Source organism: Passer montanus, unplaced genomic scaffold, assembly GCF_014805655.1.
Source record: "Passer montanus isolate IOZ18808 unplaced genomic scaffold, ASM1480565v1 scaffold4, whole genome shotgun sequence".
Lineage (NCBI taxonomy): Eukaryota > Metazoa > Chordata > Aves > Passeriformes > Passeridae > Passer > Passer montanus.
In genome coordinates this window covers 18132347-18150872 of record NW_024368818.1, presented here as the reverse complement: position 1 = coordinate 18150872, position 18526 = coordinate 18132347, and the positions used below count along the sequence as shown (strand labels likewise).

The 18526-nt window shown below is 41.1% G+C and overlaps 1 protein-coding gene across 12 annotated transcripts in view; it reads right to left on the bottom strand.

Moving 5' to 3' along the window:
• Positions 1 to 18526, bottom strand: part of TENM4 (teneurin transmembrane protein 4) — a 592138-nt gene that overhangs the window by 241896 nt on the left and 331716 nt on the right. For 9 of the 12 annotated variants that reach the window (XM_039718527.1, XM_039718526.1, XM_039718530.1 and 6 more), the window contains one exon: positions 16601 to 16810. The exons of the other annotated variants lie outside the window; for them this stretch is intronic. In XM_039718527.1, the coding sequence (XP_039574461.1) occupies positions 16601 to 16810 (210 nt within the window). The remainder of the gene's footprint in view (positions 1 to 16600; positions 16811 to 18526) is intronic. 12 annotated transcript variants of the gene reach the window in all.

The window sequence follows — 18526 nt, the reverse complement described above, 5'->3', positions numbered from 1 at the left end:
AGGCTGGAAGGACCAAACAACTTGGACTGCACCCAGGTGATACTCCTGGAAGGGCAGATTAGATCTTCCAGGAACATTATTAAAGACAAAAAGGAACCAGAGGATGAGTCAGACTCCTTTCAGGTTTCTCTACAGCACCTGTCATTTCTGAAACCATCTCTGAGTTTCAGAATATCTGCATAAGAAGATGCACCTCTCCAACAATATCTGGAAAATTAAAATTAAAAATACCATCTTCAACGTTCCTCTTTCCATTCTTCATTCAAATAATAGGAACAACTGACCTGTCCTCATCAGCTCTTGTCCCCTACCTTGTCTACCCAACCCAAAAGCATTGGGTAAGCTTTCTCACAAAAGAAGCAGACCCCCAAAACACATGTGACTGACATGACTTCTTAAAAATTTCTGAAGTTTAAAAAAGTTAATTAATTTTGATAATATTTAAATAGTTTTCACTATTAAAATTAAGATCTATTTTAATAGCATGTTTTGGATTTTTTTCCTTTTTTCTTTGGTTCTCTGTACCTGTCCCATATGCAAACCTTATAAAATAAAAGAAAGAGCACTAGAAACTTAATTTTACTCTTTTTTTAGTTGGACTAAAGTTAACGGGTAATTGGAAAGTTTGTGGGCTGGCATAACAAAATAAACACCAAATAATTCTAGAGGCAGCAAAATCAAATGCAGGATTTTTCCTGACACATGCAGAAAAAAAAGTGCTACCAATATCACCAGTAATATCTCCTAACTGGTACTGTTTGTCTTACCAGAAATATTAGAGGCTGGTGGGAAAAAACCCCCAGCTTTGACAGTTGCATGGCAACAAGAAAAAGATTCAGGGATGCTCCCTGAGGATGAGTGTGGCACAAACAGGGAGCAGACAGTAACTTGGCTCCAGCTGAGTTTGCTGGGTGCTGCCAGCCTGACCTTAGACCAGCTATAATCCAGCAGGCAGCGATTCCCACTGCACAACTCTGCCAGGGTCTCTCGTGTGCAACGGGGCCAGGTTTTAGCGTCCAAATGGTATGAAAGCTCTCAGGATAAATAAACCAGAAGACCAACTCAAACAGCGTGTGTGAAATGGCAGCAACAAGCAAGTCCTCCAGCCTAGGCAGTTTCAGCACTCACGTGCTTCTGCAATACAGCATTTGGGGAGTTGTTGTACACTACAAACTGAGACCAAGAAGGGAAACATTCCAAACTCACAGTGTGACAGGCCACAGCACCATCAGGAGGAAAGCCAGCCTTTCCACAAGGCACTTAATAAAGAGACCTGAAAATAAATTGAGCTGGCATATTTTACTCACCTTAAACTCCTGCTAAAGTGATTGAGATTCAGCCCTAAATCCCATTCAACTGCTGATTTGACTGCTGAATCAGGGCAGCATTCTTCTGTTAACACATGGAAAACTATCCCTTGCAACTACCACATGCTGCTGTGACAGTGTCTACACTGTCACAGTATAGCCCCTTTTGTACATTACAACCACTACCAGTAAGAGCAATTTATCATATAATAAAAATTACCATATTTTAGCAGAAGATGGAAAAAAAATCTGTAAAACTAATGAAGAGCCTTTTTTAAAATTACAAACCAGTGAAGACCAAGCAACTAGAGAAGTGTAACCAGGGAGAAAAATTTGCCCCAAACCTTTCATCCTCTTTCACAATAATTTTTTTTTTTTCTCTTCGATTTTTAACCTTTTCTTTCACCACCAGCACTAAAAGCTGCTTCTCCCCCCTCCTTTTGCTGGAAGAACAAACAAACAGTTGCCATTTCAGTCAAAGCAATATTATTCTTTGGCTGCCTGGCACCGGTTTCAGCTCACAGGGCGGTCAGTTCCTCTGGCTCCCATCCAGCAAGTTGAATAAACCAGCCTGGCAGTAAGCACAACTCTGTTTGGGCTCAGAAATCAGTGCTTCAGACCTGTTTCCAACCTGAGCGCTTCCAATTTACAGCACTCCAACACCACAGGAAGTACACCAAGCCAATCTGAAACTCAAATATATTTGAAACAAAGCTTTCTTCCATGCCTTTAGGTCTTTTTCTACACTCTTCCTTCTCTCTTTAATGTCTGCAGGTTGGAATTTAGTGCTGTTTTTTCTGCCAGGAGCTTGGCCTTTGCAAGAAATAACTTCATCCAAGTGTGCCATTTCCTCCAAAATGCACAGCAGTGGCAGAAATCACAGACAGATCATTATCATCTTTTCTCTGTTTCTTGCTTCCCTCCTTTTGTATGGAGCACTATGAGAGTCAAGAAGAACTTTTCTGAAATTACAAAACTCATTTTTATAGACACGCAGACGCCCTGTTCAAGACTTTCGACTCTCAGAGCACAAATTAGAAAACACAAGAAAACTTGTAATACAAGAGAAACTGTGGTTCAGCAAGTGCAAAGGCACGCTGGAAGGATTATAAGTGCAGGACTAGGCACTTTAGACTCCCCTTATGCTCTGCTCTCTAGCAGAACAACACTAACAGCAGAATTCCACTTTACTGGGATAAGGGATGGTGCTTATGAGAATGGCAGGAGATGTGAATGCTAAGGTTGAGAAATTGAATTGAGTGCTGTGTTTCAGTGCTCAGGTTATTATTTTCTCTTTCCTCCTCTCATTTTTCACACCATTAAAATTCCAGCTCAGACACCAGACTCAAAGTGAACAAACAAACATGCATTGTTCGCTATCCAAACCCACCACACTCACAGGGCTGCTGCTGAAGCTGCAGTGACACTTGAGCTGAGGAGCACAAACCACTCGGGCAGCTCACAGCGGGAATGCCAGAGAGGCAGATTAAGTACAAAACTAACCCACATGCTGTGTTTCTGCTGCACAGGTGTGTTCAGGGATAATCTTTCTGCCACCCAAGTCACTTATGCCAATCTCTAAAGAGCCTTTCTCTTTCCTTCTTTTTCTTGGTTTATATTAAGTAAATTTTCCATGGCTACTGTGCCAAAACCCTTCTAGGGAAATTATTTTGTAAAACTTCAAACATTATTATTACCTCTTGTACACAATAATTTATTAATCATTGTAGCATGCTACAAGGCTACATCCTACTCTCAGCATTTCAGCAGATGGAAGTTACCCACATTCTTTGAAAGAATCTTAAATACTACTTCTTTGCCCTGCAAAGAACAATTTGGTAAAAAAAATAAAGCTTTAAGACCACTTCTAAATTCTGCACATAAATATTATGCTAAGCCAAGATGGAGACAAGTAGTAAAAAAGATGCAAGAACCCTGAGACATGTTTGAAGTCCTCAGATGAAAGTTAGTACATACAAATTCCCATTTAGAAGCAGAAATAATTTGAAGAAGTTCTACTTAATGGATGGCACAGCAAATATGGGTTCTGGTTTCCAACAAAAAGTGACATGCAGTAAAATATTTAGGCAATCTCTCGAGGACTATGTAGCATTTCATAAATTAAAGGGCTTTAGTCAGCTTTCCACATGACAGCAACCAACCCACAGTTCAGTCAGAGGAGAAGTGTTTGTGTTTAATCCCAAGATGGATTGAAAGAACTTCTGGCATGAACTGACACTGGTATAAACTGCTCAAGAGTTTTTACAGAGAAGAAATGGAAGACAAAGCAAACTTTTAAATTGCAGCTACCATCATATTCAGTAGAAGCCAAAATTCTCTGTTCCGAAAGTCATGTGACTAAACACTGGGATGTAATTTTCAAATAGGTAAGTAAACTGCCTTTATAAATTCCACCACTATGTTTAGAAATCATTTAGTTCTCATTCCAATTGTGTTAGGTGTGTCTGTGTAGCTTTGGGCAGAAAACAGGGTGTACTGGTTGTTAAAGAAATGGGAGAGTAAGCGGACATAAATCCCACTGTGGTGGTATTGCAGAATGCCTGGGTGACCTCAGGCTAGTCAGCTGTGACCTCCGTAAAATGGAGATAATCACACTTATCTGATTCAAGGGGTGCCAGGAGACCTACTGTTTCCTAATTGTTTAGAGATGTACACGGGAAAGGCACAATATATAGTTACATGGGTTAGGTTTCTAGAAATATCTACCGGTGACACAATAGATTTTACCCATCTGTGTAAAAGTGTCAAGTACTGCTATTATTTTGACCTCATTGATAAAGAAAGGATGGGTGGTCTGGTAGATTGAAGCACATTTTGGCTGGAAGCTATTACCCTTTGAGACGACCTCTTGTTTCAAGTTTCATTGGTGTATCAGAAAAGTTACAGGCAGCAACAGTTAGGGGTTCTGTAATTCATGCTACAAAAACACTCCAATCTGTTTTATCTCCTCTGACATCTACTCCTCGGTACCAGTCCTAATGATACTTTTCCTAATCAAACACATGTTAATGGCAGGAAGCAGTGTCACTTCTTTCTGGTTTTACCTGAATTGTCTTTGGGTACTCTTTCTGTGAAACTATACCAAAGTCAACTCTCTCTCACTGTTAGAGATGTGTAGAAAAACTGACTGCAATGCTAAGAAGGGCATAAAAAATGATGGTAATTTAAGAGGATGACTGATTTTAAAACAAGATACCTAAATTGAGGTAAAATGTAGATCCTTCTGATAGTTTTATGTAGCCATTCAGTTTTAGGGAGAGAAGTTGTTTAAGATGATTTGGGCAGGATTTATGTAAACTGAGTAGCAAGGAAATAGATGATTTACATTAAAACATATCACAAGCAACCATCAAGTAGCAGCAGTTTTACTGCTGAAATGTGACTCTGGAGAATTTTTACAAAATCTCCTCACTTGGCCAGGAAGTGCAAGGGAAGAAAGGGTCCAGTAGTAGTTTTAACCAGAGTAATCCATGCTGATTTCTAGTTCACCAGAATAATTTTACACCATGCAGAATGCAAATATCTGGCACCTCTGTCTAAAGTTCTCATTTACCACCAAGTGCCCTTGTTTTACTCAGTGTGTTTGCAAGGATGAACCACTCTATCACTTGTATCAGTAATGCAACTCCCACCCACATGTGCTTCAATCCCAGACTTGACTAATGCATGAATCTTTATGCTGTGCTCCTTATGAAATGCTGTGTCCTATCACGTTGCCACGATACTGCCGCTAGATTTATGGCTCTAACTAAATCATCCGATCATACCACTTCTGTGCTGTGCTTCTTCCATTACCACCTAATGTATCAAAAGCATCGATTTTACACTTGCCAGCTTTCCTGCCGGAGCACTCCAAGGTCCTCCAGCACTTTATTACACCCCATGCCCACTCCCTGAGCTGTCATGCTAATGAGCCATGTGTCGCTACTTTAATTTTTCTGAAGCAGGTCACAAAGCTCAATTCTCCCCTCACGTGGGAGAACCTAGAGTCCAATTCCTGAGCCGTCATGGCTGGCTGATTTTGAATAGCGCATATGATGACAGGCTCTCATCTTACCGGCCTGACCACCATAACACCCCTTCCCTCCCAAATGCTGAAAGAAATATAGCCATTTATGGTTTCAGAATGCTTTTTCCTATTTGCAGCATACTGTACTTACCAAATACCTAATATCCTGAGGTGTCCAAAATGCTGAAATTATAACCTACTTAATCTCAATAATTCAGAGAGGCCAATTTTTATCTCTACAATAGGGGTCTTATTTAGACTGAAAGAAAGTGAAAGACAGCATGATTAAGAAACATGATTGTCAGGACACCTAGAAATACCCTGAAAACCTAGAGAAATGTAGTACAACACAAAAAGGCTCAGATCCTCCAGAAAGGACCAATATATTTTACAACCTGCAGGCATGAATCCCGTCCACCTCCAGGTATTTTATAATTTCTATCAATTTACTGCCTTGCCAGGACATCAGTTAGGAAAGGTAAGAAAGACAAGAGGTTAGAGTAGCAACTTTTAGGTTACCCTGAAAGGCATCTCAAACACACTTGCTACATTTTGTAGGGTTAATTTCTGAGTAACATTGATGTCTTAAGATGTGAAAGAATACAAACAACTAGGAGTTAATTAATGAGGCCGAGTCCAGCCTTCTTATCTTCTTCTCCCACTAATAAGGCTACTTGGTGTTGGAGATCCTTGATGAGCGAAAAATGTGGGTCTCAGTAGCTTAGCTTGTTTTAGAATTTTAAATGGCATGTAAGCTGGGGAGAAATGCATCAAACATCATTCTGTTAGCAATTGTTTTCCACATGCATTTGTGTTTTAGTGGTAGAAAGTAGCAGATTAAGATATGAGGTGTCTGCCATTTGGTAGAGATTTCCCAGCATCGCCATGCCTGGAAGTGCTCAGAAGGTACTGCATGTGTACCTAAGGACATGGTTTAGTGGGGAACATGATGGTGCTGAGTTAATGGTTGGACTCAGTGACCTTAGAGTATTTTCCAGCCTTAATGATTCTCTGACACTATGAAGTAACATGGAGTCACATGGCCCATGTGTAACATGGGTCTTTTGGCCCACCATTGCTGTCTTTAGTGAATGGCTGCACATTTTCATGGTACTTTGACATGTCAGTATTAGCTGACCTCTTGTAAACAGAGATACCATACACTACAACTGAATTTTGTCACCTTCTGTTATACAATATTACATTTTATCTTTACACTTTCTCTGCTTTATATAGAAAAGGCCTAAACTAGCAGGCTGCCATTGACAGACCTAGTTATTACACAAAAAGAGAAAAAGCATCTACTAAATCTTTCCTGTTAAAAGTGAGGACAGAATGAGAAGATGTGTTACAAAAAGGCTGACTAAACTTTGCAGCATCACCATCCCTTACCTCCAGAGGCATGTTAAAAGCCAGCAGTAAAGCTCTGAGACCCTGTGAATTTATCAGCTGAACAGAGAGGGAATACAACAGTATTTTTTCATTATGAATCTGAAATTAAGAATATGAAAATTTCCAAAACTTCTAAGGAGCAAACAATAGTAATTACCCCCCATTTTATTTACGTAAGAGTCAAGCACCAGCATTTAGGTCATTTGGCCGAGGTCACCAACTGTAACCAGCCACCAGTTTTTTGACTGGTGTTGACTCCCACTGCACTGCTTACTACAAAATATAGACCTTGCAGTTGTAGATTCTGAGCTAATGCCAATCATGCATTTAAAGCACTATGCCAGCTAGTCCATCTCTCTTGGGGGCTTTTTTCTAAATTTATACAGCAGGACTCAGAAACAAACAAAACTTTTAACCCTTCAAATTCTGGTGTTTTCCAAACTGCCATCAAACTGAATTTTTGTCAAGTGTGTACACCGGGGCTTGTGGACCTCAAAGCTTCAACCCAAGTGACTCTTAAAGAACTGTGACAATCTTTCATACAAAGCTCTTCATAGCAGAGGTTCCTTCTGTGCCATAACAGCCTGTCACATCACCTTTACTACCAAGAATGTGCACTATGGGCTTGGTCCTGCTGTTAAGACACATGGTTAAGGACTGCCCTCCCTTGAATAAATACCCTACTACTTTGCACCCAGCTACACTAGGGAAGCAACTTCAAAGGATACACCATGGCTTATACACACACAGCAAGAAGCTGCATAATTGTTTCATGTCATATTTCAAGTATTATTTTTCAGAAAAATCACACTGGATCCACAAAAAACAGTTTTTCCTCTAAATTACTGACTCAAATATTTTTTAACGTGATCCTTTCTCTTTTACTCAGAGCCTCAAAAGCTTTCACCCAAAATACCTATCATTGCTTTAGCTGAAGAATTTGTTGGGGTCACATGATGGTTTGAAAGCTGTGGTTGAGATTAATAGTGTGTTACAATAAACACAGTGAATAATGCAAAGCACAGAAACGATGGAGGAGGAAGTGGCGGGGGATACATCTTCTGAGGCTATGCAGTTATTGGATGTTTAGTTTGAAAGAACACACAGGTCAGAGTGAGACTTTTGGCATCTTCTCCTTTACAAATTAATCACCAGTTCACAGTGACCAGCAAATTTCAGCTTATAAATAAAGTTCAAAGCCCCCAGGTCCTCATTTAAAAATGGAGACATATGGCTTGCAAACAGCTAATGGAACAAGCCTTCCCAAAGTTTGCGCTCATTCCCAACTGAGAGATCCATTTCACAGTAATAACACAACGCAGCCATGAGTACATGAGCTTCAGACTTCCTTCCTGTATTTTATAATACTCTGCACTTCCACAGCAGCTTTTATCTGGTGAGTGGAAAACGTTCTGATGAACATCAGGTATGACTTTTCAAACTGTAGAAGGCACTGCAGGAACTGAGAACATACACAGACCCTCAGCCATACAGGCTTCAGCTCAGAGATGATACTTACCCAGAAACATAAAGTTCAATGTTGTGCACGGAAAAATCTGAAAAGGTTTAGAAAAAAGATTAACTTACTCTCTGAAACCTGATGTCTGCAAGTTTAGAGCCACAGGTCCCTTCTTGTCTACTTGTTCAACAAAGTGTAAACCATGTCTAGCTGCAGTAATATCATACATATAAGAAAACAGTTCAGAAGGACACCGAATCCTAGAGTTTGCTATAGCTCTCATTTGCAACTGAGAAAACTGAGGTTTAAGTTTTGTATCTGAGAAGCCTGTGGCAGAAATCAGAACACTGAATTCCTAGTACTCACTCCAGTCTCTGGACAACTCTGCCTTCAATGTTTTGTTCTTCTAAAGCTGCCCTGAAAGCATTTTTTCCACACAGAATCTACTGCTTTGGGGGCTTTGTTTCATGTTAGTCACAAATCTCTCAGTATAACCTGAGGTAGACCAAAACATTGGCAGTCCTGCAGTGAAAAAGCATCTAATAGGCCATAAATTAATGTTTCATTTCCTTTAATAGTGTAATGATTAATTCCTTCTTCAGAGCAAGATTTTGTTGTACATTTGATAGTTACACCATAAAGAAAGAAACGGGGTTTTTTTAACGTCAAAAAGGATCAAAGCCAGAACGCTGCTATTTTTGTTTGTGCTCTTGTAGCTTGACTCTTCAAAGAGTTTTTTCTCCCCAATTTTGTAAAAAGGTAAAATAATCCATCTCAGATGAGACCTTGCACAGCTTGTCAAGTTTCGACCAACAGTGATTTTTTTTTGCAGATATAAACCCCTGAAAGTAGGGGTTTCTAATGGAAATGCTGACATAACCTTAACTATACCAATGCCGCCGTAATCTCAGGTTACCGGGAATATTTCTGCTGCCAATTCCATTTAACAAGTCTGAATGCATATAATTTGTTCCAGTTGTCTTTCCTTGGAGTGGGGCTCCTTTGTGCACACTTTCCAATGTGGCTTGCATTAAAAGACAGGAAAAAAAACCCCTCATACTCCTATGTAAATTCATATACATACTGATATGGCTTTATCACAGCTAAAAAGCTATAAATCTGCTGTAACTGATTCAGTGTGTTCCTTGGCCTGGAAAGGTGACTTGCTTCACTGCTGCCCTTCACTGAATGTGACAATCATAACTTTGCTTTATTCTTTCTGAGATATTTATTCCTTGCAAAAAAAACCTCCCAAAAGCCCCTGAACTGCATCTCTGTGTATTCATACAATCCTCTCCTGACCAAGGGTCCCCCTGTTTGAGCCAAAAGGATTTGAGTTGGGTCAGGATTTGCCCCTGGCTATGCTAGGAATCTAATCCAAATGCCTCCCACTGATACCAGCGATAAGAATCTAGTCCTAGAGCAAATGATTTGCTTCTCACCTTTGGCTCATCCTGAAGCCAAACAATTGCCAGGTTAAACAAATATTCTCAGGATGCAAAGTAAATTCATTAAGCAAGAGCTTAAGGGACAGCAATGTATATGGGCACTTCTAGAGCCTCATGTCCTCTGAAAGATCTGCAGCTCACACACTGACATCTCTCTGATCTTTCCTCCTAGAAGGAAGAGTGAAACAGGAGGAACAAAAACTCAACAGGACGGCTCCACTGCTCAGTGAATAAGAACAGGAATAATTAATGATCTGATCCTCCTCACAGCTGCCAATTGACAGCTTCTTACTTGATCTTCACTGTCTAAGAGGCAATAGCTGATGCCTGGAAACTCAAAACCTCAACCTTGTTGTCATCTTTACGTCAGAGGTAAATTCAGAGGAATGATGTGAGCACAAACTTTCAAATACATACGTGAATTTCTGGAAGGTTTCAGTGAGTTTGAGTAGACATCAACTGTGAAAATCAAGCCAAAATGGTCATCTCCACACTAACTCCTCATGCTGCTGGGGACCCATAGTCAAGACACAACTCTAGCTACAATGAGTGCAAAAAGAGAAATCTCCTCAGGATAACTCAAACCCTGGTGGTTTGAAATGTCTTTATCTAAATTGAAAGCTTATGGTTAATAAGTTTCTTGTTTAGTTTTCTGCCTAAAATTAAAAGAGATGAATTAAGGTTATAGTTTCTCAGGTTGAATTCTGAGCACGCTCCAAATTAGAGGATAAATTAATTGAAAAATTATGTAAAACTGATTTTCAAGATGCTTTTTTCGAAGCACCTCATCTAATCATCACTACTGTTTAAAAAATATAATTTTACTAAAGAATATTTTTAAAGTACTGTTGAACTAAACATCTTTTAAACCTTTCCTCTGCTTAGGATGTTTTTACTAAATTTCTGTAGTGTTGGGGAGGAGGGGAGGGGGAGGAAGGTGATGATGGTAAAAAAAGTTTTAATAAGAAATGCAATAACAAAGAATATTTAAAACTTTTTAAAAGACACTTGGAAATTGATTGGCTATATCTTCCAATTCCTGTTTCCTTTCTGTAATTATGAATTACCATTATGAGTAACACTGACTGCTAATGGACTCTGCAAATCTCTGATAAAGGATGCAGAGATTAATTGCTATTCTTACTTAACACAGTTGCTTGAGTAGTAAAAAAGAAGAAATAGAAAGCACTGTGCAAGGACAAAACACAGCAAGAGAATAGATCCTCTCTTCACAAGCTTTTTTGGAAAGAAAATGAAAGCCTTCGATAAAAGAAAACTGAATTTAATTGGAATGTATTGTTAGTTTTTAGATGAGAAAAATATCAATTATTCAGATTACATTATCAAAGTTTCTTTTGCTCTCCTCAGTCAGATTCCTGAAAATGCTCCACTTCTAAGACATCTCACATGATGCTATTCCTTCTTCAAAATCCTTTAATATTCAGTCTCCCTGCTGCAGTTTGATCTCTCTGTACTTTCAGTCCTGGTGCTGTAAACACCTACCCCTGTGCTTGAGCAGGACTCCTACAGGAGAGCTGCTGTGTCTGAATTTGGACCCAAGGCTCAGAGGAGCGCGGCCCGATGCAGAGCAGGCTGATGCTGCATTCAGCCTGTCAGCCGGTCACACCGGGCTGCTCAACGAGTCTGACAACAGCCGACGCTGTGTGGCAGACTCTGCAGCACCAACCACAGCACGGATACAAGAGAAATAAACTCTGAGCACTCACAGACAGATTAAAAATTTTCAGCAGAAAGTGCCCTGCGTTTCAAGAAGATGACTTTTCTCTAGATCCTGAGGAAATCTAGCCATAGCAGCAGCAGTGGCACATGACCTGGTCAGTTACTATAAATTGCAAGAAATGCACCATTTATATAAAATTGAACGATTTGGCAAAAAAAGATAAGGGTATAGGAGGCCCCAGCAGCCTTTTTGCAAAGCATTTATCTTCTCAAATCTGGGCCAAATCATTGAATAAATAGTGGGAAGTTCTTACTGAATGATAGGAATGGGACGTAAATTATGAACAGTGATTGTATTTAACAGCTCAAGTCTGCTTTTCAAAGCTAAAAAAAAAAAACTTTAAAGAAACAAATCAGGATGCCCAGATTTAGTCAGAAATGAAAATGAAAATCTTTGGGGGATTTACTGCTTCAAATTGTCCAGCACTCCAAACAAAAAAAAGTGGCAAAAGCAATACAAGAACCTTTATTAATTACCATGGATTTTGTTGGTCAAGCAGCTCATTCACGCAGATCCCACTGTGCAGAAGAAACATAGTGTGGCTTCTGGGGGCAAACTCATCCTGATGTGGTCTATTTTCCACCAAAGTCATGGATCACAAAGAAAATGCACGTCTCCAACGATCTAACCTTAGAATATTTACGCATGTACTCAACATGGATTTCCCTCCTTGTCCACTGCCAATGCAACCTGTGCCAAGGTAAAGGCTGCACCATTCATGTCCATGCTTTATGCAACTTTTAACCCTCCTCTTGGAATACAAAGTGTAGTAATACTGAGAATCATGCCTGCCTTTCCCCTCCCCCTCTCTCTCCAATGTCACTTTGGGTGACTGGCGCCATGACCCTCCACTGCTGCTTCTTCTTAGTGGTAGAAAAGATGCAAAACTGGTTAAGCAGTGGAAGTTTTTGTAATAGGGATGTATTTGAGGGAGAAATCAAAGAAACTGGGGTACATATATTCAGAGGTGGGTGATAAGATTCCAAACTGTATTAGATATTTCCCAGAGTGACTTTAGTAGATGTTACCTCCAGTGTCACCAAAGTAAAGTAATTTCTAGGACCAGAGAGACGGTTTTAGATATTCTTTCAATTTTCTGGTATTGCTTTACTTCCGTTAGATAAATAAATTCCATGCTCTGGTCTCAAATATTGTGTTAGTATTTGAAAATACTAAAATGCCCCAAACCAGAGGTGATTTGGGATTTTGTGGCTCCCATGTGCAGAGTCTGTTTCAAGTGACTATATCCAGCCTTCCTGTCTGCCTGATACAATCAGCTTAGAAGAAACACACCAGACCCCACCAACGACAAAAGCACACTTCTCATGGAATGTCTGCTCACTGATGGAGGAGCTGGAAGAAGTCACACATTTTGGCTTTGACTATGAGGCAACACAACCAGTATTGGAACTTGGATGCCAGCTTTCCACAGATTTCATAAATCTTTCCAAATCTGTTCTTTGTCACTCTGTACAACAGCCATTTCCCTACCTCAGAGATGTACCTGCTAATGTCCCCAGTGCCACAGCTGTGGATGCTGAAGGGACATGGGCAGCAATGGTCAGGCTGATGCGCTCCTCCTGAACACCATTCCCTACAGACGCTTCATTTTTCTAAATGTATTTTTCATGTCATTTACTGGTTCAAATGGAAGAAAGCTGCCATTAATGAGCTAAGCACCCACATCCACAGCCCCACGTGGCTAGTGCTCAACATCCCTCACCTGGCCAAGGTCCTCCCTACAGCCCCACTTGTTCATTGTTCTTCTCCCATACCCTTGTCAGGGACTGCATGTTCTGATCCAGCACAGCAGTTGTTAAGTTTCTCAGTACAACCAGATTAAAGATCGGATGCCTTCAGACAGTTCTGGCTTCTCCCGAGTCCTGTATAGATATACCTACACACCAGTATAAGAAACCTGAAAAACTAATTAGTGTTTCTCAATGTCCACCAAGATACCACAAGTCAGCCAACTTTTCAAATACTGCTGAAATCCTAAAATCAGGAAATTTTAAGGTTTCTGAACAGAAACATCCTGAGATGTTTCAGAGAGACAGTGCTGTTTAGTCTACAGAAGGGAAGGCATGTGACCTTTTGAGGCTAAAATGGGGATTATAAGGAAGATGGAGAGAGACTTTTTACAAGTGCTTGTACTCATGGGGCAAGGGAAAATGGTTTTTAACTGAAAGAGGACAGATTTAAATTTCATATAAGGAAGGAATTATTTATTATAAGAGTGATAAAGCACTGAAACAGGTTACCCAGAGAAGCTGTGGATGCCCCACCCCTGGAAGTGTTCAAGGCCAGGCTGGATGAGGCTCTGAGCAACCTGGTCTAGTGGAAGGTGTCCTGCCCATGGTAGGGGTTTGTAACAAAGTGATAATTAAAGGTCCTTCCAATTCAAAGCATTCTAGGATTCTATGAATTGGAGGTATTCACACCTTAGTTATTTTGGGTAATTTTAGGTAAAGTAAAAAGCCTTCTGGACATGACATATATAAAAATTAAAAATGAAAAGGTTCAAGTCTGAAAAATCTGGTTTTCCTTAAAATCATGTACCTGCTGATATTATAGGTACAATAAAACCTGGGACTTTCAATGCTCTAAATTACTTAGAAATAAAGAAAATCAAACCATGGTTAGTAACGCATCTATCGCAAAACTTAAAGCCCTAAACGATGTTCATGTATTTATATACATATTAGCTGGTTCCAGTCTGCATTTGAAAGTTTAGGTGGACATTTTTCTGGAAGTGTAAAAATAATATCATGGACAATATTACCTTTCTGGAATGAAAGTAACTTAGATAAAGAATAGCCTACTGTAAATTCAAAAAGTAGCATGTTTCTTAAGTTCCATGTGCATTATATTTGCAATTTACATGGGGATTTGTAACAGCGCTGCTGCTCCCTGGGTGTTACTTACTTTGGATGGACTTCTCTAAGGCTGAGTTTACACAGCTGTGGTAGGAAAACCTAGCCACAATCAATTAAAAAGTGCAACACAAATCCTTTGAACAGCATTCTCAGGCTGTCCTGCTGTTGAGACAGCTACTATTCTCTGAGAACGAGTGCTCTAACTGTATTAAACTTAGTCCTAAGCAAAATAAGCTTTTACTAATTTTCACCATTTAAGGAACATAAAGACCTGCCTTTGTCATTTAAAATTTAAGCTGACTAAGCCTCATAGAAACAGAACATTAAAGAACTAAAGCAATTAAATCCATTTACAGAGGTCAGAAGAGTCTCTGGGTTTTAGGCATGATGGGCTTGTATGCTCTGTGCTTGTCATTCACGTGAACTTTTAGATTATGGGTTGATAGGTAGCAAAGCAAGTCACCTTTGTTTTCCTCTTGATAGCAGAGTGACACTGAGCTGATCTTAGCAGGTCACCAGTGTCCTGCCATTACCTGCACTTCTGATTACTGAACAACTAGAATCAGCAGGCAAATGAGACCCCAGATGCCTTGTCTTTGTGTGGGACATATTTATTACCAACCTACTGAATCCTGCACACAAAGAAGGCCTCAGGGAATGTAGTATGTCTACAGGCTGATGCAAAAAGCACTGAGGGGGAAAAAAATAATAAAAAAAGGATAAATAAGCAGGCTGCTGAAAAGCCTGAAGTCTAACTAACTCACCAGTACATTGATAATACAATAATGTGGTCAACCCACTGCGGACTTTGAACAAGGTTTTTTTTTTTGTTTTCAGCTAATAGTAAAAGAAGAGATTAAGGTTTTAAATTTCTCTTTGCTCTTTCTTCCCTCTTTCCACCTGGAGGGTGTGCATGTATGTGTACATATGTATTTCCTAAATGAGCAAAGAGAAAGTACATACATATATACATTATGTGGAAAACATGAGGTGGAGTGTGACTTAGGTTTTATTTCCAACAAGAGGGTAATTGACATTATGTCAGATTTCCATGTTCTGTGACTGCAAGCAGTCAGATGTGTGTGTGTTATAGGGTGGGAGGGGAAGGGGGAAGCTGAACAGAGGATATGAATTTTAATCAGTTTCCTGAATGAATACAACACTGTATTTCCCCCTACTCTCCTTAGGATGACAATTCAGAGTAGATAACCTTCTTCTTTGAAAAACCTTGAAAGGAAAGTTTGTTTTTACCATAACAAATGCAACAAAAGAAGAGGGAAGCTGGGAAAGGGAGAGGGCGGACAAATTAAATGTCAAACTTTCTCTCCTTACTTGAAGATAACAGCATACTAGGAAACCTTCTTAGAAGCTTAACATAAACGCAGTTAAGCTGTTGCCAGCTGCAGTAAACCTCTCTCTCACCTTTCTTTCTCTCTTTCAAGATATCTTTGAATGCCTTCTCCTTCATCATAAATCAGACCTGTGAGCAATTATCGCTCAAGCCGGATGGCAGCGGCCTGAGTGGCCACTGCTATTCCACTGCTGTAATCTGCACTTCGTCAGGTTACACTACCCTTGATGAAATTTCACATTTCTTTGCCAATGAGTGTTACCTCTCTGTTTATGACTCACTGTCTTTGCAACAGAGAACTGTGAATTTCGTTCCTCTCCTTGTAATTTACTTAAGCATCATGGACCATCCGGCGGTGCTGAGCACCCTCAGCAACCCATCGGGGAGTCTCAGAGCATCCCGAAAGGATGTGGTTCTGCTACTGTTTCTCAAATACTTCCCCTGGGGGCATATCCCAGCGCCTCGGAGGGAGACTGGACACAGACACCCTCCTCTGGGATGGTGCCGATGCCACTGTCAACTATCACAGCAACTCTTCGTGTTCGTCATCCCCTTTCCTATGCATGCTGCCCTGCGGTGACAGGTTCCTCTCAAGTTCCGGCCCCGCCAGCCCCCAGGCTGCACCTTGCCGCTCTCACAGAGAAGGGGAAAGCGCTTTGGCCAGTCTTTCAGCCAGGAGTTAATAAAACAAAAAAGCCAAATCACCCCGAAATTCCAGCCCCGCAAAAGGGAGCGGGCTCCAGCCTCCAAGCCAGGCCAGGTCAGTGAGCGCTGCCCGGGCACCGAGCGGGGCCGCGCGTCCCGCACCGCCGGGCACCCAGCACGGACCAGCCCACCTTTGCCAGGCAACTTTCAACTTTTTAAATAAAACCCCTAAATCAACCCAAAGGCACACCCGCTCTCCCAACCATCCTACATCCCCGCGCACGGCTGTCAAGACGAGCATGAAAAAGTAGGCACGGAGAGAGAGAAAGAGAGAGCGAGAAAGTCACTCACCGTTGGCGGCGGCACAGAGGTTTCCAGAGCCACTTTGAACTAAGAATGACTGAGGGACAAACTCTTCCTCAGAGTCCGAGCCCGCGGCCGCCCGGGCCGCGCCGTCGCCCAGCGACCGCCCCGGGCCCTCATTGGCCGGCGGCGAGGGGAGAGGGGAGGGGGACTGCGAGCGGGGGGTGGAGGAGGCGGACGAACAGGGCAGGGGGGGACCTGCGGGCCACAGACACACACACACAGAGAAGGGAGGGGAGAAAAAAACACAGAAAGAAATAAAATGAACAAAAAAACCACGGCAAAACACGGACAGAGAGACAATAAAAGTCGAGCCGGGGCACGAGGGAAGGCCGCCTGCCCCAGCGGGGCGGCCCTGCCTGAGGGGCGGCCGACTGCACGTATCTGACCCCATTACCTGCTGCCCCTCGGGCTGTTACTGTCCTTTAAAACTCCTATCCTCCTAATATCCATCGTTTAAAACTCGCATCCGCCAGGTTTTCTGTTGGGCTTTTCGGTTTGTTTTGGTTTTGTTAAGGTTTTGACATTGTCGAGAGCTCCTGATCCGAGATGCGCTTTGTTCCCACGACGTGGGCGCTCACGGTCAATGAGCCGTACTCACTGATGCGGCCGCATTTTACTAACGGGAAAGCTTCGCACCCGACGTATTGTGAGGTGAATTATTTCAGATTCCATGTGAAAAGTGTAAAGTCCTTTTGGGGATTGGTTTAACAATTCCCTTCCCTCTAGTTTATAAAGCAAACGGCTCAAGACCTCCACCATGCAGGCAAGAGGTGGAGGAATGGTGTGGACACCGCTGTGTGGGGTAGAAGCAACTCAGCAAACCACCACGATGATAACAGAGCAGAAGCACAGCTCAGACCAGCTCATTTCGTTGATTAAATGATGAAAAACACAACAAATCAGGTTCTAAGACTACATTTTACATAGAGCTGTGCCTGATTAAGGAAGAGCTTCTACTGACTGCAAGAAAATTGAATCAGGTACATACATGTAGGTTAAGTAGATCCAACTGGAAAAGCTTACTGTAAGCAATTAATGGTTATCAGGGACTTATTCCAATCATATTTTTAAACAGCACTGGTAAGTCAGAAGTGCCAGATTGGCTAAAAAAACTATCAGGCAAATAGGAGGTCAGATATGTGCAGTACATCAATAAAAACAGGGGGAATATGAACACAGACATATAATACAGGACAATGCATTTAAACATGAACTTTTCCCCTTGCTACATTTGATCTGAAAGTCATAATGATTAATCTCTCACATTTTCCCAAATACTGAAATTTTATCATGCAAAATCCATCAAAATAAAAGAACAGTCAGCACAAGAAAATCAGCAAACTTAAAAAAACATATCTTTCTATAAAAACACATTTTGAACATAGCATAGCTCACAAAATAGCTGTACAATATTTCTTACTAAACACAACATGAACACTTTAGAAATAGACAAAAACCCGAAACAATAAAGTGGGTTTAACATTTAAATTCCCCAAAGCTGGTTCTGCATATATTTTTCCTTCCACCCTGGTCATTAGTTTTTCTCAGCATAAACCCCTGGATGTCAGCTCCTTGGCATATGGCAGTCTTATAAATTACCAATTATAATCAGAGAGGAAATTGTGGCATCAGAGGCAAACCGTGGGATCCAAGGAAATACTGGACTGTACCTGTGCTTAGACACTTGTCACCTGAAGGAGAAAAACCAGTGTTGGTTGGGATCCTACACTCCCTTGTGCGAACAACAGCCTGTGCAGCATGCAGACCAAGAGCCAAAATTGAGCCCTGTGTGTTTTTTTATGATCAGGAGTGGAGTTGTCTGGATGGCCTTCTTTCTGACAACCCTCCAGAGTTCCTCCTTTAGGAATGCAGCTTTTAAGGAATCTGCAGCCCACTTCACACTCCCTGACC